The 27,054-nt window shown below is 33.5% G+C and overlaps 1 protein-coding gene and 1 pseudogene across 1 annotated transcript; one reads left to right on the top strand and one right to left on the bottom strand.

Moving 5' to 3' along the window:
- The first annotated feature begins 2,594 nt into the window (after positions 1 to 2,594).
- On the top strand, positions 2,595 to 3,438 carry LOC101263484 (pentatricopeptide repeat-containing protein At2g42920, chloroplastic-like). The gene is made up of 2 exons (XM_069290995.1): positions 2,595 to 3,019; positions 3,237 to 3,438. Exons 1-2 carry the CDS (start codon positions 2,595 to 2,597, stop codon positions 3,436 to 3,438), a joined length of 627 nt encoding a protein of 208 aa, XP_069147096.1.
- A 741-nt stretch (positions 3,439 to 4,179) lies between these two features.
- On the bottom strand, positions 4,180 to 8,699 carry LOC101263782 (putative disease resistance RPP13-like protein 1; annotated as a pseudogene).
- Between the last annotated feature and the right edge of the window lie 18,355 nt (positions 8,700 to 27,054).

The raw sequence follows: 27,054 nt of genomic DNA, 5'->3' as shown, positions 1-27,054 counted from the left end.
TTTTTTTATGTTAGAATATGATTTTAAGTTTTTCTTTTTTTGATTTTGTAGTTAAGGTATGGTTGTCCGGAATGGATTTGGTATGCCATCCATATCTTTATGTAATTATATACTTGCATTGTTATGAAAAAAGATTTCTTCTATTTTATGTTATTATGCTTTTAAGTGTAATTTAATTTACAAAATTTATGTTAATACATGATGTGTTTGATAATATTTTAACAATTCATGCAAAATATGTTCTTTTTTTTATATAGAAGTAATTTAAATAAATAGATAATATTGATGTTAGGGGAAATAATGATTTTAATATAACTCTATATATATATATATATATAAAACTCAATATATATGTACTAGGTATTTTTTCGCTCTTCGTGCAGTCATAAATAATAATTGCATTGAACTTACAAATAATTTTTGACTTATATCGATGCATTAAAAATAATGGGAAAATAGGTTCTTCAAAAAATATTAACAATATTCCCTACATGAATTTTATTGTTTTTCATTATCACAGAACCGAAGAACCCCTCTAATGAATAAATTATTCACAAAAAATTAATCATTGGTTCTTTAATCCCCTCTAATGAATAATTATTCACAAAATATTAAATCATTGGTTCTTTAATCAACATTTAAAGGAAAATAAGAATATATACAAAGGTGTTACCTAATAAATGGAAACATTTTAGTTGCATAGATTATACAACTATGATATATGTCTTAGGAGAAAATTTAAAAATTTGCTAACATATTAAAAAAAATATATACTTGAGAATGAAGGAATTTATAACTTTTGAAATTGCATAACAAATTTCTTCAATTGATAAGTGAGAAATTTCATATCTTTGTAAAAACAGATTATTTGTAAGCTTTTATATAATACTTTTAAGTTATAGAATTTCATATAGAACATCAAAACATGAATTCTTGGAACTGAGTACAATAATTGTTTTATGTACAATGAATATACATTTTATATGTGTATATGTTCAATATAAGTGGAGACAAAAACATGGCAGAAACATAAACAACGGAGTTTAAAGCATGTACTCAAAAACAACAATTAATATCATATGCATAAATTAATGACTATAAAAAAATAACCAGGAAACGTTAAAATAAAATAAAATAGAAAGGAAAGAATCGAGTCCTGTGAATGCACAATATCCCCCTGAAGCAATTCATTTCCCTCCAATACGAAAGCAGTAAGTTATTCAACATGAGTAAAGCAAACGAAAAATTACTTTTTTGGAAGTAGAAGAAGTAGATCAAAATTTTTGTTGGTTTTAAAAGAAGAGGAAACCCCTCTATTTATGGACATCAAAGGGTAGTGTGAATAAATCCTTATTGTGCCGTTTCAGAAAGGTTACAACTATTTGGAGAAGTTGTAACCCTTTGAAAAGTTCACAACTTTTGATAAAAGTTACAACTTTCCATAAACTCACAACTCTTCATGAAAGTCACAACTTTTCATTAAAGTTGCAACTTTTAATAAAAGTCACAACTTTTTGAAAGAAGTTGCAACTTTTTATTAAATTCATAACTTTTCATAAAAGTCACAACTTTTGATAAGAATCACAACTCTTCATTCAAGTCGCAACTTTTCATAAAAGTCACATCTTTTCATGAAAGAGGAAGGCTAGTTTTGGAAATAAATAAATTTAGAAGGAAATTCTTGCTTGTGGTTGCGCCACATAGGCGAGCCTATATATATATATATACATGCATATATATTGCTGGTATGGGGCATGAGATACTAATGAAGTAATTGAGTTGAGAACAAATAGGCCCTATATACCTTATCTCTTCTCTTGCATAACAAATTTCTCTCTTTCTACACTTTCTTGATAAATTTTCCACTTCCTTAGATAGTAAAAACATAGATGTCATCAAGTGTTTTCTCATCAACTTCCATTTCAAAGTTCATCATATTTTAGAAACCAAATGTACCACTATGACAGACCTCAAAAGGATTCATGCTCATTTCATAAAAAGTGGTCTAATCAAGAACAAAATAGCATCTAGCCACGTCCTTGCATTTTCAGCCAAGTCTCCCCCTAATGGTGACATCAATTATGCAAACTTGGTTTTCACTCACATAGAAAATCCAACTCTTTGCAATTGGAATACTATCATTAGAGGTTTCTTAGAGAGTTCGACTCTAAAATATGTAATTCATATTTTCATTGAAATGTTGAACAATTCACAAGTGCAACCACACATGCTTAATTAACATTCGGTCTTTAAGGCATATGCTCGAGGTAGTCTTGTGATAAATGGAGCTCAAATTCATGGTAGAATCATCAAACTAGGCCTATAATTTGACACATTCATATGAAATAATCTGTTGTATATGTATGTAAGTTGTGGTATTTTGGTTGAAGCAAGGAAATAATTTGATGAGGACGAGATTGAGGATGTTGTTTCTTGGAATTCCATGATCATGGGACTAGATAAATTGGGAGAAATAGATGATTGTTGGAGGGTGTTTGCTAAAATACCAACTTGAAATGATGTTTCTTGGAATAGTATAATAAGTTGTTTGTTAGAAATGGGAAGTGGAATGAAGCATGGGACTATTTAGCACAATGAAAGAGGAAAATACTAAGCCTAGTGAATTCACTTTGGTGAGCTTGTTGAATGCTTGTGGACACTTAGGAGCACTTGATAAAGGGAATTGGATTTACATGTATGTTAAGAAGAACAATGTGGAGTTGAATGTTATTATTGTTACTGCAATTATAGACATGTATTGCAATTGTGGAAACTTTGACATGGCGTCGCATGTTTTTGTAAGTCTCTCAAATGAAGGGTTGTCTTCTTGGAACTCTATGATTTTGGGCTTAGATACTAATGGATTAGAGGATGATGCAATTAAGATATTCGCAAGTCTACAATGCTCAATTCTGAAACCGGATTCTGTGACTTTCATCAATGTACTAACCGCGTGCAATCACTCAGGATTGGTAGATAAAGCGAAATACTACTTTTCAATTAATGAAAATGGAATATGGTATTGAACCATCAATCAAGCAATGTGGTTGTATTGTCAATATTCTTGGTCGAACAGGACTAGTTGAAGTAGCAAAAGAAGTTATAAAAAGTATGAAAATGGAACTTGATGTTGTCATATGGGGTTCTTTGTTATCGGCTTGTAGGAGCCACAAGAACATGGAATTGGCCAGATGATCACCTGAGAATTTGCTTGAGTTGGATCCAAATGAAAACAGTGGCTATGTATTGATGGAAAATATATATGCAACCTCAGGCTTGTTTGAAGAAGCTTTGGATGGAAGGATATCAATGGAAGAGAAACATATAGCGAAAGAACCGGGATGCAGTCCACTAGAAATTACTGGTGAAGATCATGAGTTTGCTTCTGGTAGAAAGTTATATTCTGAGTTCCATGATATATATTCTTTGATGCACTAAACAGAATTAGGAATTTATTGTCTACTTACAGCCATTGTACACAAAAACAATTTAATTTGTCACACCTTTTATGAAATGTCAGCATAACTAAGGGTGTGTTTGGATGGAAGGAAAATATTTTCCTTAATTTTTGAAGGGAAGTCATTTTCCTTAAATTTGTGGAAAATGAGTTGAGTTGGAAAAATTTTTACTCAAATATACATGAGAATATTCAAAAAAAAATTTCTTCAAACCAAGCACACCCTTAAGATGCTGAAATTTTAGGAGTTAATTTCATGTCAATCAAAAAACTTTTGTAAACTTTGACCCCATTAGATTATAAGCGACCCTAAAGGTCATTTTTTGAAAATTACCGTTTTACCCCACTTAGTAGTATCCTCAAGTCATATTTGATCAGTTTACAAAGTTGATTGAAAAATTAGGACTTTTGAATGTTTGCTAAAAGTGGTTTTTTGTAAATACCGGAGCTACGAGTCCAGGAAGTTTGTTTATCAATCCTTTTTTCAGATGTGGATCAAAATTGAGTATTTACTTGTTGGTGAACTCATTGGCTGCAACATTCATGAATTTTACATATAACCACTTGCAACACACAACGCAAACGAATATCAAGGAATTACTTTATATTCTGAAAATAATACTAAATGTCAGTAATATCGAATTAAAGATATACATCATTCCAATGATTAGACAGGTTTCTGTATAAATAGTTCAAAGCATAAACTAATTAAACATTTATGGTTAGCGACAAAACTGTGAAACTATTTTTATTCACTTACACTTTGCTTTTAGACCACATTCAAGAAACAATATAGTCAATATAGAATTGCATCAGAACTTTCCTTGTACAAATTGAGCTAGAGCGGTAACAAGCTTACATATAATGTTACCAAAATACATCCGTGAGAGCACCATTTGTTTTAATCATTGAATGTATTCTCCATCGACTTCTATGAACAGAACTTTCATGATGATAAAAAATATTTCAGTCTACAAGATTTGAGCGAGAAGATAGGTTAATAGACAAGAAAAGTGAGTCTTAATAGTCAACTAAGACAACAACTGAGAATTTTCACAAGAATAAATGAATTGTTTTGATGTTGACATATATTAAGATAATAAGATTTCTTTTAAAAATCTACATATATTTTATTGATTTCATAGAAGCAATAGAGGATCACACTAGTCAAAAAGATTTAACTGAAAAAGAACTAACCAATAATGAAATGAACTAAAGAAATATAATAACTTACATCTGTCGAAGCACCACTTATTTTAATCATTATTGGTTCTCCCAATCAACATTTATGGTGGAAATATGAGCAATTTTCTGTGAGTAGACATTCTTTGAGCAATAGATGCTCCACACTGCTCGACAAGATATAAGAAAAAAAGAATTAGGAAAAAAACAATGTGAAGTAAACAAAAATATAAAAGTTTAGAGTACCATTTGTTGTAATCTTTACAAGTATTTATAATCGATCACTATGTTTGGAATTTGAGCAATATTTGGCCAGTATTCCCCCTTGTCAAATTCTAGTAGTGATGTGAGCGATGGGCAGTAGTAAATAGTTAATTTGAAGAGGGAAGAGTGATAAGCTGATTCCGAAAGTAATTGGAGCTTAGGGTATGCATAGATGGTCAGCTCAGAGAGAGAGGAAGGCAGTGCTGATTCGGAAAGTGATTGGAGATTAGGGCACTTCCAGATGTCTAGACGTTGAAGCAAAGTGAGGTGCCAAAGATGTAGTGAATGGAGCTCATCATGGTAACATAAATTTAGCTCAGAAACAGAAGAGTGAATCCACCCTTCTTCCAACATTGACTGAATTTGAGGTAAAAGAGCAGTATGTACATATTGAAGAGAGGTGAGACTTTTGCGATCTTGGCTCCTTAATGTTTTCAAATTGTGTATGCTAAGTCTTGTAATAGAGAAAGGTAACTCCAAATGTCAATGTTCCATCTCTTGGTCACTGTCATAATTTTGGATATTTAACTCTATGAGTCTCGGTAAAAGCCACTCTTTTCATCCATTTACCAGTTCCATGCAATGACTGATTACAAGTTGTTGTAAATTGAAGAGCAATCCTCCTTCAAGAATGGACTTTGTTTCTCCACAATCCCACATTTGTATTATCTTAAGAGATGGAAGGAGTTCCTGCATACGCTCTGGCAGCCACTTCAGCTTTAAACAATCCCAAACATTCAAATATGTTATATGGATCCCTCCACATGGTACCAAAAGTTTTTCAAGATTCCGACAACTCGTCAAATTGACTATTTCAGTGGCAGTAGGAATCATAAACCTACTAAGATTGGAGCAACAGGAAACTTTCAATTTGTGTGCTCCTGGGACAAACTCAGGTGATATATCATCACATTCTCTCAGACTCAATTCCTCCAGAAACATATTACAATAACTCATCTCACATAGTGGCTCCTTCAATATCAATTTTTGGCAATGAGATATCCGTATTGTCTTCAAGGTACTTGGCAGAATGCTAAAATATAAGGAGGTAAGAGAGTTACAATTACTAATATCTAATTCAACAATCTGTTTCATTCCCTCAAGCTGGGACATATCCAAATCAAGTGCATGACATCTTGAAATTATCAATTCTGCTAGAGAAGTAAGATTTTCAGGTAACTTCCCCATCAACTTCGGGCAATTTTGAATTGAAAGCTTCAACGTGTAGGGAACTCTCTATTTCCTATATGTGCCAATTTTTCCACTTTGGGCATATCTTCAAATACAAGCTTCTCAAGAGAGTTAAAAGGCCTTTTGGAGGCGGAACTGCAATAGAATTCTTCTGTCACCTCTGTTATTCCATGCATACCTCTAATGGAAAGAAATTTCAGACAAGGGAGTTGTCCTAGTGGGGGCGAGGAATTACAGTCCTTGTAGTGCCTAAGATATAATTCCACCATCTTAAGAAACAAAGGATCAGCTAACCATTTGGAAATTTTGTCCCCCTATATTTGGTGATTTCGACTGCTTTTATGTTTGTGTGTGGCCGTACCTCATCAACTATGTCTCTTTCGGTTTGTGAATTTTCAGCAATACTTCTTCTACTCCACTCCAAAGATAACTTCTCAACATGATTCTTCTCCCTCATCTTTGCGTTCACAGCTTCCCTTCTATCAACCACATTTTGCAACTCTAGAATTGATAGAGATCCATACAAGTTATGCAGTTCACAAAAATCTTCCATGCTGAATCCACAAGGACCGCCTAGAAGAAACTTGGCTCCCACTAGCACATGGAGACTTTTCAACTTGCTCACAGGTAGAGGAATATTCAAGCAAGAACTGTAGCTTATGTAAAGATGATGCAAGTTAATCAACTTGTCTATCTGCAACGGTAGCTCCTTAAGATTACAACAACGTGACAAGAGAAGTGTCTCCAAAATATACAGTACACAAATGAAATCTGGCAACTTTTTAATCTTTGTTGAGGAAAGGTCCAAAAATCTCAGGAAACTCTAATTTTTATCCCGCAACTCCACAAATGTGTAACTGACAATGATAATGCCCTTAAGGATGTTAGTCTTGTCAATTGTGATGCAGCATCCTCTTGCTTAGATGAAATGAGTAAAAAGTATTGACTGGAAGCAATGTCCTCAGTTGCTCCGATTCGGAGAGTAGTTTCAATTTCTCAAATTCATCATATGTTCCCATGGAATAGGAAATATGTCGACTTTGTTCCAACATTTGAGATCCTTCATTCTCTTATAACCTAATACAAAGTTTTGAAGATGCAATTGGGTCAAATCACTCACAAGGTCATGCATTAAGAATTTCTCTACGTCTCCTTCACAAGACGTTGGAACCATATCGAATAGTGATTTTGATATCAACTCATGAAAGGATTGATTACCTGAATGAATTTTTTGTACAATACCATTAGCAATCCACAAGTGAATAACTTGGTCTTTGTAGAATCGATAATCTTTGGGATATATTGAACAATAAACAGAAAAATGCTTCAAATGTACAGGAAGATCATTGTAACTCAACATCAACACTGGTAATATACCAATCAAACAATTTGGAATCTCCCAAAAATTTTCTTCTTAAAATGTCTCTCTAATCATCAACCTCTAATTTGCAACGGAAAATATCAGCAAGTGCCTTTAGAGCTAAAAGCAATCCTTTGCACTTGTCAGCAATTTTTCTTCCAATCTCTTCAAATTTTGTATATTACTCATGATCCCTGTTTTCTAGTGAATGTCGTTTGAATAAAGCCCAAGAGACTTCACTAGATAGAGTTCCCATGTTGATTGCTCCTCCACCCATAATCAAGGAAACATTCTCCTTATATGTAGTTACAATGATCTTACTTCCGAAATCTCTTTGTACAAAAGTATTTCTCAAGTCATCCCACTCATTATAGTTATCATTCCGCACATCATCAAGGACAACAAAAACCTTTTTTCCTTATGATTTCCTTCAATTTGACTTGTAGTTGATTAAGGTTGTCATCAACATTTAAGCCAATTTCTTGAAGTAACCCTTTTTACATTTTCAAAGCATCATATGCCTCAGGAAAAAAAATCAAGCTTTCAAATCAAAATGGTCTTTCACCTTCTCATCATTGTAAACGGCTTTAGCAAGTGTTATCTTACCCATGCCGCCCATTCCAACAATAGGAACTACAGTCAGATTTTTTTCCATTTGCATCTTCAGACAATAAACGCTTAATCAAATCCTCTATTTCCTTGTGCCTACCAAAGATATCACAATCATCAACAAAAGAAGTTGTAGGTGTTCTAGTTTCTTGCTTCGTCAAACCAAATTGCTCCTTTAATCTAAGGTCACCAATTTTCTCTTGCAAATCCTTTAATGTTTCAATAGTGTCTTCCAACTTGTCCTTTATTTTAAGGAAAAAATCATCACTTGTTCCATTAAGTTTTCAACACCGTCGACAACTTGTCGAAACTTATCAATCCACTAGCTAACATATTTATTTAATGTCTGCTTATTCTCTTTATCACTTAGAACAGCTAAAAGACCAAGCAAAGTCATTCTCAGCTTCTTTGAGATCCGAACATCATTCTTATGCTTATGAACCATCTTGAGCAGCTCACCCTGAGATGCAAGCCTATCAAAGAGAATATTCATAGATGAAGAGATAAATGAACCACCAACCTGCATTTCTCTGCAAACCAAAACATGGAAACACAATATGATTTTTTAAAGAATTTTTACCACTGATTTCTCTCTTTGCTAGTTGTTACTTTCAATAGTACAAACTAGTATCTATTCATTAAATGGGACTGTAAATAGAGGTGGACCCACACATTTATGTCAGGATGTAGGTGTATCTGTTTAACTACGAAAATAAATTATGAGAAAAAAGACAATTAAATTTATCCTATATTTTGATTAGAGACTATTAAACTTTATCAATCACATTTCACTAACCCAATAATCAATATAGAGAACAGAACACATGATCGCACGACTTGATATACGTTTAACGCTTAACTCAACAAGAAGACAAAGACTTGTTACTTTCTCAATTCAATAATTAAAGAAAAAAAGTAAAGGTGGGTGTAAAAGGGCCCCCCAAGTGGGTAACCCACTGATAAAAGAGTAAGTTTCTACACGACTTATTTTATTTATTTACAATGCAAAATAGGACTACCATTTCATGAATATATTGAAGTAAGGTAAATTTTGTCTTCGTATAAGCCAAGAAAGTGAATAAAGTTATAAAAAAATGAATTCCGGGGAGTAATAGTATCTTAGTTTAGTTAAAATATGTCTCTGATACTTCGGTCATAGTCTAGAGGGTACTTGTGCCTTATCCCAAATAACTATGTTAGAACATAGATACTTCCTCAATCTAGATTTAAGTGTTTCACTTTTATTTTTTGATATTTTTCAAAAATAATATATCTTTCTATATATTTATTAACTTTAAAATTCTTGTATTCTATCTTGTAAGCTTAAAGCTACAAAATTTGAAAAATTACACATATCTTTAGTTTAACCATATATTTCAAAAGTTTTCGTTCTTATTTATTAAACTTTGTACTAAAAAAAACTAGAACACTCAAATTTATAGGAGTTAGTACTTATTAATTGTTACTTTATTGTAGTATAGATGAAAAGGACTAAATAATGGTACAAAGACAACACAAGTTGCACCAAAAGAAATTGATAAAATTCAATTTTCATCAATTAACTTATCCAAGAAACCTACACTTATTAACTACACAATCAAATCTAATAAAATCAATGGGAAGTAGGGATGACAATGAAATAGTATGGTTAGAATAATCTTTTAGAAAATATATGTGGATTGGTTGAGTTATATAATTGCTAAGTTTAAATTAACCCATTCTATTATAATTAAAATATTTTCTTCTTATTTCACTCTCCATAATTTGCAGTGGCGGAGCAAAATTTCTTATCCAATATATATATATTATCTCTTAATTATTTAATTGAACTATGAAAAAAATACTTTTAATATAATGATAAAAATGGACGAAAGATGTATAAAATCTAGCATTAATTTAAACTATGATATTTAGCCGGAAGTTTTTAATTAATGAATGGAAACTGAGTAAAGATAAACAAGATAACTAATTAATCAATTATACATAATTAATGTCATAGTATATTTTATTAAGGATAAGAATATTAATTGAGTGATCAAAGTTCAAATAAGATTTGCAAATCCACTTGATACATACACAAAAACATTATTTTTCACATTTTGAAAATGAATATTTTGAATCATAACAAGAGTCATCTTGGTTATAGGAGAGAATGTATTTGTATAATCTATATTACGAGCCTATTGAGTATATCATTTTAAAACAAACATAACTTTGATTTTTACTACACTCCCATATTCTTTGTGCATAATTTCGTACACCCACTTATTTTTAATAACGTTTTTCCCTTCGGTCATTTGTGCACAAGGCTTCAAATAATTGTGTCAGTGTCATTTGTCAAGAAGGATTCAAGATTGCTTCGCTACAAGAATCAGGTTCACATTCATATAAAATGGTCTTCAATAGTTGTTGTCTGTCAAAACCCAAGTTGGTAAACAATCATAGGGTAATAACAAATTTATTCTATGTATACACCTAACTTTGCAAATTTCTAATTGGAACTGAAATTTTAGAGTCCATTGATTGTGTCTCCTCTAATCAATATGATGAGATGTTTCAGGGTGAAAAGCAAGGAAAAAGGACACCATGCAAAATGTCTGGAGAATAGAAGTCAAAGTTGTTAAGAAGAATGACCCAAAAATAGGAAATATACACTGTGAGGGAACAACTGCACATCGCGGAGCTGGAACCATCATGTTAAAATTTTTTTAGCTTAATAGTGGAGCGGAGTGCGCGATGGGAGCGCGTCGCAGAGTGGATCAATTCGTTCACAATTTTCAGCGATGGACTTGCGTACCTGGACGCCAGATTCTCACCCCGTGTTTTTTATTTTGTACTATAAATATCTCAACCATGTTATTTTATTATCATTTAATTTTTGAAAAATGGGAGAATACAATTTAGGCGATTTTGCTGACTATCTCTAGGCTTTTTTTTTATACTCTTTCATTTTGTTAAAAACTTTATGATCCTTGAAAATTATTTGATGATGATTAAAACTACGAGAAGTTAAATTTCATTATTATAGGGTTGTTTCTACGATTATTGGCATGTAATAATATTTATTTCTATCATGAGATGGATTTTCTTGTGATTTATGCTTGAATTCTTGTTTAACTATTTTTATATTTGATCACCATTAAATTAAACCTATTGTCCGATTTTTGAACTCGATAGATGAATAGAGTGATAGACCAAAGAATATGAGAAGTGTGTTCATTCTAGGATAAAATTTAGAGTATTTCGTATATAGGATAAGATTATGCCTAATGCCTCGTTTGATTCATAGGAAAGATGATAGCTTAATGTTCCGCTATTGGTTTATCTCTATCCCCACACAACGAAATACTTAGATTGTTAATGGTGGTAAAAGATTAGAAGCCGAGAGATCATGACCGTAAAATCAACTTTGTGAATCAATAATGAGGTTTATCTGTCGAATTCTAGGATATGTTGTCATTATGTTTGAAATCGTTGTATGTTACAACCCAGAAATATTTTCTAAATTGTGAGCTCCCCTTGTTTGCAACCCTTCTAATTGTAGTAATTAATATTTGAAGTTGTTTGAATTAGTTGATTCAAACAAATTTTAAAATAGTTAGTCGCATACTTTAGATTGTGTTTGTTGATCTGATATCCTTTGGGTTGGATAATCCAACTCGAAAAAGTTGTTGTACAACTTTATTGACCATGTGTTATTTGACTGATTCAAAAGTCACTAGGTTATTGTCAGTAACTTTTAGGAGACTTCTACATATTCAATTTATCAGTATTAGGGTCCTAATTTAGTTGGAGTTAGTCAATTATAAGGTCATGGGATAGTGTTCTACTTTCTATTTTAGTTTGTTGTTTTACAAGTCTTATTTATAATCTTGTACGCTAGTTTTCTGAGATGTAAGGAATAGTCAAGTTTCTCTCTGATTTTCTTCTAATTGTATTATCTTTATTTACCTCCTGTGCTAACAATTGTGGTAGCAGAGGCTTAAATCAAGGTTAGAATCCATTCTTTCCTCAAGCAGGGATTGGTAAAGTAAGAAAAAAAGAGTTAAATTGTGAGATTTTCTTGAAGAAGGTAGAAAAATTCCATGACAGGGAATGGTACAGCAGAATCATCTCAGCCCATGATTCCAATTTTTAGAAGGGGGAATTATCAGTTTTGGAGTCTTAAGAAAAAGACTTTTTTCAAGTTCCAAGAATTATGGGATATAGTTGTGACTGGAATTTCGGAAGGAAATGCAAACCAACTGAAAGAACATCGAAAAAGAGACGGAAAGCTCCTTTCATGATCCAGACAGCTCTTCATGATATATTTTACCTTAAAAATCAACTGGGAAAACCTAGAATCAGGCATGGGAGATCCTGAAACTAGAGTACTTCGGTGATGACAAGGTAATTGCTGTCAAATTACAAACTCTCCGACGTCATTTTGAAACAGTGTTCATGAACAAAAATGAATTTGTGCAAGATTATTTGTCTAGAATATCTGCTAGTGTTAATAGGATGATGTTCTATGGTGAAAAAAATGATAGTCAAATTGTTGTGACTAAAGTATTAAGAAGCTTAACCACCAAATTTGTACATGTTTACTGCAATTGAGGAATATAAAGACCCTTCTACTTATTCTTTTCATAAATTAATGAGTTCCTTGCTAGCTCATAATGATAGGCTAAATAGGTCCTGTGAGAAAGTTCACGAGAAGGCTTTCCAGGTAAAGGGTGAGATCTATTACAAGGGAAAAACAAAAACTCGTCTAGTAGGGGACACAGCATAGGCAATATTCGTGGACGAGGTCATTGTGGTGGCAAAGGTAGAAACTACGTTGGTGATTCAATTCAATATAAGAGCACAATTCAATATCAGTACTGCAAGAAATTCGTCCATAGAGAAGTTGATTGTTGGACAAAGCTGAAAGACGAGCAGAAGGAAGCTAATTTCACTCAAAGTATGGAAAAATAAAGTAAGTTGTTTATGACTCATTCCCTAACAAACTGAAAGTGTGAATGTTATGTGGTTCATTGATAGCCGATGTTTCCATCACATGTCAACTTTGAAGTCTCTATTTAGAGATCTTGATGAGTCAGGGAAAAGCGAGGTGCGACTAGGAGATGACAAACAAGTGCACGTTCAAGGGAAAGGTACTTTTGAGATTAAATTTGTCCAAGGTAATCTGAAACATTTATATGACGTGCAATATGTTCCCACTTTGGATTACAACCTGTTAAGTGTTGGCCAATTAATAACTAGTGGGTACTTAGTTGTGTTTGGTGATCAAGCATGTGATACTAAAGATAAGAAATATGGTGGCACCATATCTCATGTATCTATGACTAAAAAAAATGTTTTCCCTTGATATTTTAGGTTTTGAAAATATTGCCTTAGTTGTTAAGGAAAGAATGAGACTAATATGTGGCACTTACATTATGGACACTTGAATGTTAATCGGTTGAAACATTGGTTCAAAAAGATATGGTTATTGGCTTTCCAAAAATCAATGAACTTGACTTGTGTAAAGGATGTATTTATGGGAAGGAAACTAGAAAATCATTTGCGGTAGGAAAATCGTGGAGGGATACAGCTTGTCTTGAACTTGTGCATGCTGAGTTGTGTGGGACAAGAAAATGAAATCCCTAGGTGAAAGTCGATATTTTATTATGTTTACTGATGAGTATATTCGTTTTATCTGGGTTTATTTCTCGAAGTTCAAATTAGAAGCCTTTGAGAATTTCAAGAAGTTTAAAGCATTAGTAGAGAATCAATGTGGAGGAAGAGAAAATCACTCCATACCGATAGAAGTTGTGAATTATTGTCTAAAGAATATTATGTATTTTGTGATAAGAATAGAATTTGCAAGGGACTTAAATCCCCATATACACAAGAACAAAATGGGGCGGGCAAACGAAAGAATTGGGCGGTAGTGGAAATGGCTAGAAGCTCACAGAAAGCAAAGGGTCTACCATATTACTTTTGGGGAGAAGTTGTTACAACTATAGAAAATATGGAAGGAAAATAGTATATTTAGAGAATGCTTAAGTTTATCATAGAATACTTAAGTCCACTTGAGATGATTACAGTCATCAACTACATCACTATTTATACTACTCAAAATAGAAAACAAAAATTCTTGCACAATTAAGTAGATAAATGTATCACAAATTACTAGATACATGTATTAAAAAATCTTTAAAGACTTTTTGAGAAACTAAGAGACAATATTGAAATACTAAACACCAAGGTGTGAAGTGAATGCATTAATTCCAACACTCCCCGTTAATCCATTTGCTTGAAACCTCCAATGCCTTATCAATGATGGCAAAACCTTTAACTTGGAAGGGTTGTGGTGAAGATGTCAGCAAGTTGTCCTCCAGTTTGGCATAATTGCAAGTGAATTTCACCTTTCTATTGTGTTTTTGAATATATTTTTTTTATTTAGTTTGGTTTTGCAAATCCACTTTAGACTTGCAACTTCTCTCTCTTCGGATACACTCACACACTCCCCTGTGTTATTTTTCTCAATCTTTCGAATTTTCCCTATCAAGGCTTTCTTTCAAATATCATGCTTTATTTCCTCCTCATTATTTTATTTCTTAAAACCGACAAAGTTGCATCTTTGATAAATTTCACTACATTTTTTTTATTTATCTTTGAAGTGGTTCTACATCGTCTTAATATGAGATTTCTCCTCCTTGAGGACATCTGCCTCTTCCTCTTCTTGATTTGACACATCTAAAGATGTGATAGAAGTATTATCTAGCTTATTCTAAGTATGTATCTCAGAAAGGTCTGGCATCATGTCTTTTTGCTTGAGAAGTTTCTAACAATGAAAATTCAATATGACTTTTTTCTTGAGAAGTTTCAAACCATGAAAATTCAAGTGACAAAATCCTTCATGCTAAATCCATGAATCATCGACAACTTCATTTTTTAATGCTTTGTAATGAAATTGTAAATGAAGTTTAATTTTTATCACCTTTACTTCAACAATGAATTGATTTGGCTCAATTATGTCATAAATATGGAAATAATTATCTTTAAACACAAGAGAATAACTATTTTCCATGAGTTGACCAACACTAAGAAAATTTTCTTTCAAGTCAGGAATATAATGAACATCATTAATTTACTTACCGCTCTTTTTCATGTTGATTGAAATGATATCTTTACCTTTTCCATCAACTACGACTCCATTCCCCATACTCACTTTAATAGTGATGTTGTTATTAATTGAGAGAAAAACTTTTTCATCTCCATTCATGTGATTGCTACAACAACTATCAACATACAATTCATTTCTTTTTTCTGAAAGATCACATTGAAAAGCAAAGAAAAGATTTTCCTCCTGTTTTTTACAGATATTTGTTTGCTCCTATTGCTTGAGGCAACAATCATTCTCAATGTGGTCAAATTTTTTGCAAAAGTTACATTGAGGCTTGCCTTTGTGCCAACATTTTTCTGCATTGTGATTATTCCTTTTGCATATTTTACAAAAAAAATAGTACTTTTTTCACCTTTTTCTTAAACCTTCTTAGAAGAATCATCATGATTCTACTTTTTTTTGGATTGTAAATCTTCTTTTGTTGGGTTTTTGAGAAAATTTTTGAGAATTCTCATTTGTTTTGGATTGAAAATTTTGGCTCTTTGGGTTGATCTTCACGAAAAAACCTTTGCTTCTTGTATGCACAAAATGATCCAACTAGCTCTTTGATAGAAAGTTTGGAAAGATCTTTCATCTCCTCAGTGGTAGCAACAATGTACTCATATTAGTCTGTGACACTAATTATAATTTTTTCCACAATTTGTTGGTCAGAAATTGTATCACCATGATTTCTCATTTCATCAACAATATTCATGACTCTTTTGCAATATTCATCTATTTTTTCAGCTCTATCATCTTCAGATTTTGATACTCTCTTCTAAGAGTTTGAAGATTTATAGTTTGTACCTTTTTGTCACCATACACTACAATATTCATAGAATCCCAAGATTCATTTGCAGTCTCACAAGTAGCAATTTTTGCACAATATGCTCTTGAGACTACCATTTGGATTTTGCTCAAGGCTTTTGCATCATGACGATACGTAGCCTCAAAATTTTTCATATCTGCTGTTGTAAGATCACCTTGGTTGTCTTTCTCTTTAAATCCATTTGCAACAATAGTCTACAAACTTTCAGCTTTCAAATGTGTTCTCATTCTTATCTTCTAGTATTCAAAATTAGTTCCATCAAAAAATGGAGTAAGATCAATTGAAGAATCAACACCTTCATTTGTTTTGGATGTCATATTTATTTTTTCACTTAACCAAGATTAAGAATGAAAACCTGTTCTGATACCAATTTGTAGGAAATATGGAAGCAAAATAGTATCTTTAGAGAATGCTCAAGTTTATTATATGCTACTTAAGAAAACTTAAGATGATTACAATCATCAACTACATCACTATTTATACTAGAGTAAAGACATAAAGTGACACCTGAAGTTGTCTAAAATTTTTATAAAAAAGACACCTAAACTATGCAAGTGGTTTATTACCCCCCTAAAAAATTTGCATTGATATTATTACGTCACTTTTTGTCCAGCTGGCATGGAGAGTGTATGCACTCTCTTAGAGTAAACAAACTAAAAAAATGAATGTAATTTTATTTTTGCAAGTATTTTGCTATAAATTACATTTTCGTGTTTTTCTTATTATTTAAATTTTTTCTCGTTATTATTTTTTTCTTTTTCTTTCTTCCTTCTTGAAAAATTCATTTTCATCATCATTGAAACTTCTCACTTTAAATGTCACTTTTTACCACAACTCAATCTCCTAACTCTCTTCAATTTTAAATTTATCTAAATAGTTTATTACATTTTAACAATATGATAACTCAATTAGATTTCAAGATGATTCATAGGTATTATTTTAATTTTTATATCTAAATTTCACTTAAAATTTTTAAATTTTCGAAGAATTATGATTTTTCAAAATTATCATTTCTAGTTTTGGAGTTTCATGAAAATGATATAAATTAAGGAGATGATTAGGAAGTATTACATAGATTCTTTTTATCCAATTTCAATTAAGTTCGTTCAATTGTTTGGGAATTAATTAATTCTTTTATATTATGATTTCTAATTTTAATTTATATGAAATGAAAAGTAGATGATATTTCAAAATTTTAAATTTTCTTAGAAAAATATTTAAATTTGTTACCAATAAGTTTTTAGTCTAAATAATAGTTAAAAATCTATAAGAAGAAAAAGAAAAGAAAAAAATAAGAGTGAGACTCGATTTGACATGGGGGTTGACAAGCGAAGAAAAAAAACGAACTCTTTTTACATACATTGGTACATTTTAATAAATAATTACTGATTATAGTGATACTTTAAATCTATTACCATTTATATCAATATTTTGTGAAATCTGCAATATGAATTAAAAGTGAATTATGCATGCAATATGTATGTATTATAATTGTTCTTTGAAATATATTATGTTTGTTTGGTAAAAAATTGGCACATTGTATTATAAATGTATTAAAAATGTGTGATTAATGTATTATTCATCATTAAAACTTGTATTGTATGTGAATAATGAATTGTTCTTTGTAATATGTATTAAACTTGTATTATAAATGAATTAAAACTGATCATGTAAAAAAAATATTATTGCTATAAATGGTAAATATTTTTTTATTGAAGTATATTTATGTAAGTTTCCAAAAAAAAATGAAATGGAGGAATGAAGTCATCCAATATCTCATACGCAATTGATTGGAAAAGAAGTACATTTGTTGTTTTCAAGAAATTTTCTAAAGTTTGATCTTTGGTTTGAAATTTGTCTTCTTTTAGAGATATGAAGGCTTCCATAACTTGCAGTGCATTACTTTTGCATATGATGTAATGTGCCAAAGTCGATCTACTATTGTTAATCCATCATTGTCAGGAAATAATTTTAATCATCATAAGTGGGTATGTGGTATGATCCCCATAGGTCAATTTGTAGCAGTTCAAAATTTTTGTTGGTAACATTAGTAATTCCCTAGAAAAGTATACTAGTTTGTCTTTCCATAAGACATGTGATACAAGTGAAAGGTTGTCTAGTAGAGATACTCTTCATTTTACAAAAGGCAGATGTCCTTATTTAACATGCCACAAAATTTTACTATCATAAGTGTGAGATGCTGGTAAAGATTGGCAGCAAATTAAAGAGAATCAATAATAGAAGAATAGGAATCAACAACACAACTAGCTTGTTTATTAGCTATTTAGGATATTTTACCCTAGTTTTTGGTGAAGCTTGAATTTTACAAACAACAAAAACTTTTTCACAGTTGATCAAAGAAGGGACAAACTGATCGACAACTAGAAGAATAACTAGTCATATGACATGAAACATTATCATTAATGTAACATTTAAGATGTTTATAAGTTGAATTGAAAAGGAAGAGTTCAGATGTTTGTCCTTGTTAGGAACTCTGAGTCTTAGCTCTAGACTATAAGAAGTAATATGGGTCATATAAACAAAGTAGTTGAGTTGAGTTTTAGAAATGTTGAGACTCTGATATTGGACCTACAAATGCATAGGGCGGGATGAAGTCCGTCATGTGGGTCATATATGGGTTCCATAGAAGGATTCTAGGATTAGCGAATTTCGTTCTTGAAATTGGGTTCTGTTTATTGATTCTTTAAGGCGTAGGAAATTGGACAAATCGTAGAATGGATGGATGAAAAGTCGATGAATTTCTGAAGTTGGATCTACGGTTAAACAGTACGAGCCATAGAAAGGTCTACATACCCTAGGTCCCAATCATAAATCACTTTCGCTAGTTAATTATTTAGGGTACATAAGTCTTTTTCTATGTATTCGATGTCTTTGCGACATCATTTGATCTAATTCTAAGACCTATAGCTACTTTTCAATCCCTTAATCCACCTAACGCTCTCATTCTCTCAAATCACCAATTCACATCTAAGTTCATCCCCTCTAATTCTCTCTCAAGTTCTAGGAAGAAAGCTAGGGTTCCAAGTTAAAAGTCTCCCATTCTCATCTGTTTCTCTAGGTTTCAGTTACTAAGTTATAACAAGAGCTTGTCCTAAGTTCTAGTAAGAAAGGTAGAATTTCAAGCTTTTAAAAACTAAAGAAGACTTTTTAGTTTTCTGGTCCTACACTAAAAAATAAGTTACTGTACCAAAATGCTGTTAATTTATATTATTCAACAACACTTTCATGGTGAATAACATGAGAGAAGTGCGGTTAAAATGGTTTAGACATTTCAAGAGAAGAAGGTCACACACCTTATATTTTTTCACACATAGATAATTGAACTCAAAAGGAAATTTTCACATTATCTTTCTCAAGTTCTAGGAAGAAAGCTAGTGTTCCAAGCTCAACGTCTCCATCTTCCCTTTTGCACTTATAAATGTCTTCAAAACCATTGTCTATACCTATAGGGATAGATGGTTTCTCATATAAATTTACCCTATTAACTATATCTTTAGCTTGTTCTTGAATGTTAGATTCTCTAGCTTAAAGCAATTCATCGGAGTCACTCAAATTATAAATATTTCATCAACATCATAGAGTGAATCAGAATCAAAATGAGACTTTACATTTACTCTAGTAGACGAGTTCATAAATCTAAAAGACTGGTTTTCATTTAAATCTTTATTTTGATATTCATTAAAGTGTTGAGATGTAGAAACACCAGCTCTATCTTTTTGTCACGCCCCGAGCTACCCCCAAGACGTGAACACGGAACCTAGAACCAAAAGTGATCCCAAACTAACCCTGTTGGCATGATCATGAGCATATTAAAGAAAATAAACTTAATGTGAAAGAAAAATCATAATTTAAACTGAAAATATGGGGAATATCCATATTCTATAACTAAGATAAATGAAATATTGATGAGTTTAATACAAAGAAATTATTAACTCAATAGTAAGCTTAAACTAACTATGTTGGAAGATAGCCTCTAAATTGACTAGAAATGCTGGGACAGACCCCACCTAAGTCTAGAAACAACCGAAACTAAATGAATAAATACTGAAAAGAACTCATGACTATTGTCTTCGGAGAATGAGGAGTCACCACTGAAACTGCTGAACTGAAGATAAAAAATGGATCTAAGCGCGATCTGGATGCTGAGAACCTGAACCTACATCACGAGAAGATGTAGTGCGTGTATGCGTCAATACTTGAAGGTACTAAACATGTAGAATAGAATAATCTAAAATGAAACATAACTGAACAAGCAGAAAAGCAAGTATAATAATCTGAATATGATGTACTGAATTCTAAGCTAACTGGATGCAATGATAAAATTTATAACATATTGAGATTGAATACGAACTGATCTGTAAATAAAGTCAATGCAAGAGAGTCTGATTGAACACTAGGAGCTTTTAATAACGGACAATAAAATCACATGAGCTAAATGTGGAGTCCGATGTATGCGCCCTATCAAGAGGACCCAATATACCTTGCCAAAGATATAAACACATGCTAGCGTGATCACTAACCGATGCCCACAGATAGGACTTACAACCTACTTGGCTAGTAGGTCTGGGACTATTTGGGTACGCTAAACCCTAGTGCAAATCACTATTATGCTACTCCCATTGATTTAGGTAGTTAACTAATAATGTCTGAATTTCTGTAAATAGTAGATACATAAAAACTAAACATGCAAACTTAGAATGCAACATTTAATTTGATAATGATGCATTAATAACTGAGGCATGCATAACTGAATAACTGAAATATCTAACCTAGCATGTGTAATTCAAGAACTAAAAAAATAAATAGTTAGGGTTCTGGAATTCATGCAATAAAATGAATAATAACTTTACAATCTGATGTGGAACATACATTTAATTAACTCATGAAGTTCTAGAAACCCTAGGTCTTATCATGATAAAAGAATCAAGAATTGACTCAAAATCAGGGAGTCAATGGTTGAAAGGAACCCACTTGTGAAATTCCACATACCTGGTGACGAAATTCACAGAGAAATATTTAGATTCCGGGGGTGAAATTTTTGGAACCTTGTTGCATTCTTGAACTGCGGTTCTTGACCTTTTTCGCCTTTCTTGCTTCTAATTTTCTAAATTTGGATTAATTGAGTTGACTTAAGTAAGTTTTTGTTATATTTCTAGGCTTAACCTTACTAAAATCTAATTATTTAGGTCAAAACAACGTATCTTAGGGTTTAAACAAAGTTGGAAAAGATCAAAATACCCCTGATGTTAATTGCTATCGGACCAAACGACGACTTGGATTGACGGGCCATCATTCAATTAATGGTCCATTGTTTGGGTCCATAGCTTGGGTCTGTTCGACAAACCTTTACTAAAATTGGCATAAATTTTAGTTGGAGTTCTGATTTTATAAAGGTCAGTGGATATGGAAAGATAATTCAATTATATATCTGTTGGTATGTCATGGGACACCTAATTCATTTTGTGCTAAGAGTTATGATCAATTAAAGTTGACCCAACTGCATTTCCCCCCTAATTGTCTGCTTATTCACATCTACAGTCAGACCTACGGAACGTAGATCGAACGACGGTCCGTGATGGTGAATTGTCATTCGTATCAGAAAATGGGTAAATGGGATGTTGATCGATGGACACAGACTACGGATCGTAGTCTTATATACGGATGTAGGTCCTTCATCAGATTTTTCAAGGCTGAGATTTTAGGGGTTTCTTACTCAATCGATGAATGTGTAGGATGGGCCGTGGGTCAGGCTACAGTCCGTCGATGGTAACCGTTGATTGCACCTGCAGTTTTTTCTGAAAAAGCTGATTTTAGTCTATTTTGGATACGGGGTGTTACATTATTTCCCCCTTTGGAACATTCTTCCTCGAATGAAGACTAAACTAGATGGAATAGAGGGTGAGAGTCGCACCCCTACTACTAAACACTTCGAACTGACTTTTGTACTGAATTGAGTTATGAGAATATGCAACTATGCTGAAAATGCAAGTAAAAACTAAGGGAACATGATTCTAAGACTGAATTCACACATGAATGACTGGAAAACTGAAGAGGAACTATTACCTCAAGATGGAGTGGACACGAAAGGAAAGAGGTGAGGAAACTTGGCTTTCATGGATGCTTCTACTTCCCAAGTATCTCCTTCTACGGACTGACTCCTCCACAAAACCTTGACCGAAGCGACTTCTTTGTTTCTCCACGTTCTAACTTGATGGTCAAGAATCTTAACTGGTATATCCTCATAAGATAGACTATTTTTGGGTGCCACACTCTCTAAAGGCACTATAGAGGCTGGGACACCCACACACTTCTTCAAGAACGAGATGTAGAATACCGAATGCACTGCGTCTAAGTCTGCTGGTAACTCTATATCATATGCCACCTTGATGGACCTTTTCATGATCTTGTTAGGGCCTACCTATATAGGATTGAGCTTTCCTTCTTGCCAAATCGCATCACCCCTTTCAAAGGTGAGACTCAACTTGGATCTCTAATTCCCTGCTCCTTATATCTGCATAAGATTTCTAACGACTCTGGGTCGTCTTAAGTATATCTCTAATTAGTTTCACTAACTCCATAGCATAAAAGGACTTAATCTATCCCTATCAAAGTTGCTTCACCTACTTCAAACCAACCAACAGGTGATCTGCATGTACGCCCATACAAAGCGTCATAAAGGGTCATGTGAATGGTGGAACGGTAACTATTGTTATAGGAAAACTCAAACAAAAGAAGGAGATCATCCCAACTACATTTGAAATCGATCACACAAGCTCTCAACATATCCTCTAGGGTATGGTTTTTTTGCTCTTCCTGTCCATCCGTCTTTGGATGAAATGTTGTGCTAAGGTTAACCTTAGTACCAAGACCCTTCCAAATGACTCCCAGAAATGAGAGGTAAACTGAGGAACTCTATTTGAGATGATAGACAAATGAACCGCATGCAACCTCAAAATTTCATTAATGTAAATCTTGGAATAGTCCTCTACTGAATCCGTAGCGTTGACCGCTAAAAATCTAGAAGACTTTATCATCGTATCAACTATCACCCAAATGGAGTCATGCTGTCTGCAAGTACGAGGTAACCCTTTGATTAAATCCATATTGATCGCATCCCACTTCCATGTAGGAATATCAATCTCTTGAGTCACACCTCCTAGTTTCTGATGTTCTACTTTGACTTGCTAGCTATAAGGGCACTTACTCACAAAGTCTTCTATATCCCTCATCTTGCCATTCCATCAATAGGATACTCGTAGATCGCGGTACATCTTAGTAGAACCAGGATGCATATAATATCTGGAGTTATGGGATTCTACAAGGAAATGCTTTCCCAAGTCACCTACATCAGGAACACACAATCTACCATTATAGCAAGTACACCATCTGCCCCTTGGGAGAAAACCTCCACTCTCTAATTGTGGACTACAACCTTAAGTTCAAGTAAGATTGGATCACTGTGTTCTTTTTCCTTAACCTCCAATACCCACGAAGATTCTTCCCCATTCTGAACTGTTACACCATTGTCTGATATGCTCATAAGGAGAACTCTTAAGCGAGCAAGCATGTGAACATCCTTCACTAGCTTCTTCGTTTCTTCCTCAACGTGGGCTACACTACCCATATATAATCTTATAAGAGCACCTGCTACTACATTCTCCTTACCAGGATTATAACGCACACTCATATCATAATCCTTAAGGAACTCACAATCTTCTCTAGCAAAAATTCAACTCTTTCTGGGTGAACACATACTGAAGGCTCTTATGGCCAGTGAACACATCTATATAAACACCATACAAGTAATGTCTCCATATCTTGAGTGCAAACACCACTGCTGCAAGCTCGAGGTTATGAGTTGGATAGTACTTCACATGCACCTTAAACTGTCTAGAAGCATAAGCTATAACCTTATCTTGCAGCATCAACACACAACCTAGGCCAACTTTGGATTCATCACAATATATCATATAACCATCTGAACACTCTGTAGAGTCAAGACAGAGTTATAGTCAATCTAGTTTTCAATTCTGCAATGTTTTTCTGACAATCATCTGACTATTGAAATTTGACCATCTTCTAAGTCAACCTAGTCAATGGTGAGGTATGGATGAAAATCCTTCCACGAACCTTCTACAATAACCCGCTAGACCTAAGAAAATTCAAATATTTGTAACAAAGGTAGGTCTGGGCCATTGTTTCACTGCTTTTATCTTCTGTGAATCCACACGGATCCCTTTTCTATAAAATATGTGGCCAGAAAGCAACAGATTGCAACCAGAACTCACATTTGATAAACTTAGCAAATGACTGGCCATCCTTGAGAGTCTGTAGAACAATTCTCAAATGACTCGCATATTCTTTCTCATTCCTAGAGTAAATGAGGATATCATCAATAAAGACAATAACGAACAAGTCCAAGTACTGCTTGAACACTTTGTTTATCAAATCCATGAAAGTTGTAGGGATACTAGTTAGTCCAAATGACATAACTACAAATTCATAAAGCCCATACTGAGTTCTGAAGTCTATTTTCGGAATGTAACTATCTCCAACTCTAAGCTGATAATAACCCGATCTGAGGTCTATTTTTGAGAAGTGACTAGCACCCTAAAGTTTGTCAAATAAGTCATCCATCCTGGTGATGGGATACTTATTCTTGATTGTGACCTTGTTCAACTTTCTATAGTCAATGCATATTCTGAAAGAACCATCTTTCTTCTTTATGAACACCACTAGTGCACCCCATGGTGAAATACTAGGTCTGATGAAACCCTTGTCTAGTAAATTTTTGAGTTGAGCCTTCAACTCTTTAATTCAGCTAGAGTCATCTAATAAAGAGGAATTGAAATGGGATTTATATCGGGTAACAAGTTGATACCGAAATCAATTTCCCGATTGGGAGGAATACAGAGAAGATCATTAAGAAAGATCTCCAAAAACTCACTCACTATGGGAACCAACTCAATGGGTGGAATTTCAGAGTCTAAGTCTTGGACTATTACTATTTGGTATAAACACCCTTTAGTGATAATTTTGCATGCTTTCTAATAAGAGATGATATGACCTCTTGGGATAGAATTTCCCCCCTTCCACTCTAAAACGGGTTCATTTCGAAAGTTAAACTTCACCACCCCCGTTCTACAATCTATAGAGGCAAAACTAGCATGCAACCAATCAATACCAAAAATGATATAAGAATCTAGAATATCAAGTACAACCATTTCAAATAATAAACTCTATTGGGCAACATTATAGGACAATTTCTATACACCCTTTCTGCAACAACTGACTCACCAACCGGGGTAGATACTATAAAAGGGTCATGCAATATATCGAACAAAATGTCAAACTTTTTAGCTACTAGAGGGATAACAAATGATAAAGTAGCACCGGTATCAAGTAAGCATAACATTAATAGAGAAGAGTTTCAACATAGCAGTCATCATGTCATGGGAAGTCTCTTGCTCACCCCTAGAGTGGAGAGGATAGAAAAGATTCTTCTTTGGAGCCTCATTTGAAACACTTGCTTGAGATTGACCACAACCCTTGTCTTGGCCCTCACATTGGCAAAATCCCTAACCTTGTGCCCGCTTTTACCACAGCCAAAACAAATATCTGTCCCCTTAAGACAATTATCATAGTGCTTCTTACCACACTTTCCACAAGTGTGCTTTTCGGTTGGTGAACTTGTACCCTTTCCCTTTTTAAGCTTAGGGTTAGACGCCCTATAATGCCTAGACTTAGGAAACTTATAAGGAATTTGATTAGAAACCGAATTCTTGAATCTAGTCTTGTCTTGTATCTCAAGTCTTCCATTTGAAGAACCTCCATCAAAAGATGTTGCCCTCTTAGCATTTCTACACTTCCTCTTAGCCCTTCCTCTTCTACATGTTGCGCATGGACCATAAGACGATAAATTATTATGTTTTCATTTAGTATAAATGAAATACACTCCTCTTGCAAATCATCTGACACCACCGTTACAAAATGACTCATTTCATCTTTATGATCCAAAACCAAAAAAGGAGCATATATTGACAATTTAGTGTATTTCAAGGAGTATTCATGAAAACTCATACCTCTAGGCGAAGGTTGATGAACTCCACAACTTTAGCTTCCCTCTTCTCCTTAGGAAAGAACCGATCAAGAAAAGCCTTCTTGAACACTTCCAAGTCACGGGTCCACATCTTAAAGGCCTATTGTCCCTCCATTGGACGTACCATGCTTGAGCCACATCCTTGAGTTGATAGGTGCAAAACTTGGCCCTCTCACTGGTATACAACCCCATAGCACAGATGATCTTATAAGTTTAATCGATGTACTCTAGGGGGTGTTCTTCAACCTTGGACCCATAAAAAGTAGGAGGGTTAATCCTAGTGAAATCCCTTAGATGATAGGCCATGGTAGCAACTTGTTGATCAGCTCGAGTTATAGCCTCCCGATTTTCGTCGGCCGTCATGGCTTGGGCTTGAGTACTAATGGCTTGGGCCATTTGAGATAGAGCGGTCTTCATGTTTTCATCCGTCAAAGGAGGAGGATTAATCGGGGCTTGATCATGATTCATATCTTCTTGAAGAGAAGGAACTTGATCGCCATATCTTCTTCAAGTCTTTGTGTCGCATTCCTTCGAGTATTCATTGCCTATAATCACTATAAGAGGATTAGATGTTAAAGCACATATAGTTAACACTCTAAAGGTACGATATTGGACTTCTAAGAAAGTGAGTCTTTCTTAAGCATCTCATAGATTCCTATTCATAAGTGTGGTGCGCTTTACAATTATGAATATGAACCTACATAGACGTGGTTGAGAGAGATATCGACTCAAAGATATTTAACCTCATGCTATCATACAAAGTGTCACATCCGGGAATATCCCCTAGACGTAACCTGTGTTGTCGTCCTCTTTGAGGACTAAGACTAGCCTCTTAGCTTACATCATTACATTCATAGGCCAAATTTAGAATAAAATTTAAAACTTTTCATTACATCTACTCGGAGGTTTA

This window comes from Solanum lycopersicum, chromosome 11, assembly GCF_036512215.1.
Source record: "Solanum lycopersicum chromosome 11, SLM_r2.1".
Classification (NCBI taxonomy): domain Eukaryota; kingdom Viridiplantae; phylum Streptophyta; class Magnoliopsida; order Solanales; family Solanaceae; genus Solanum; species Solanum lycopersicum.
Note: the sequence above shows the minus strand (reverse complement) of the source record. Positions and strands in the feature narration are given on the sequence as shown.

Excerpts from the sequence above, each read along its gene's own strand:
- LOC101263484 (XM_069290995.1), top strand. The coding sequence starts at position 2,595 with ATGAAAGAGGAAAATACTAAGCCTAGTGAATTCACTTTGGTGAGCTTG. Across the intron at positions 3,020-3,236 it reads ATTAATGAAAATGGAATATG|TGGCTATGTATTGATGGAAA; the intron begins GTATTGAACCAT and ends AAATGAAAACAG.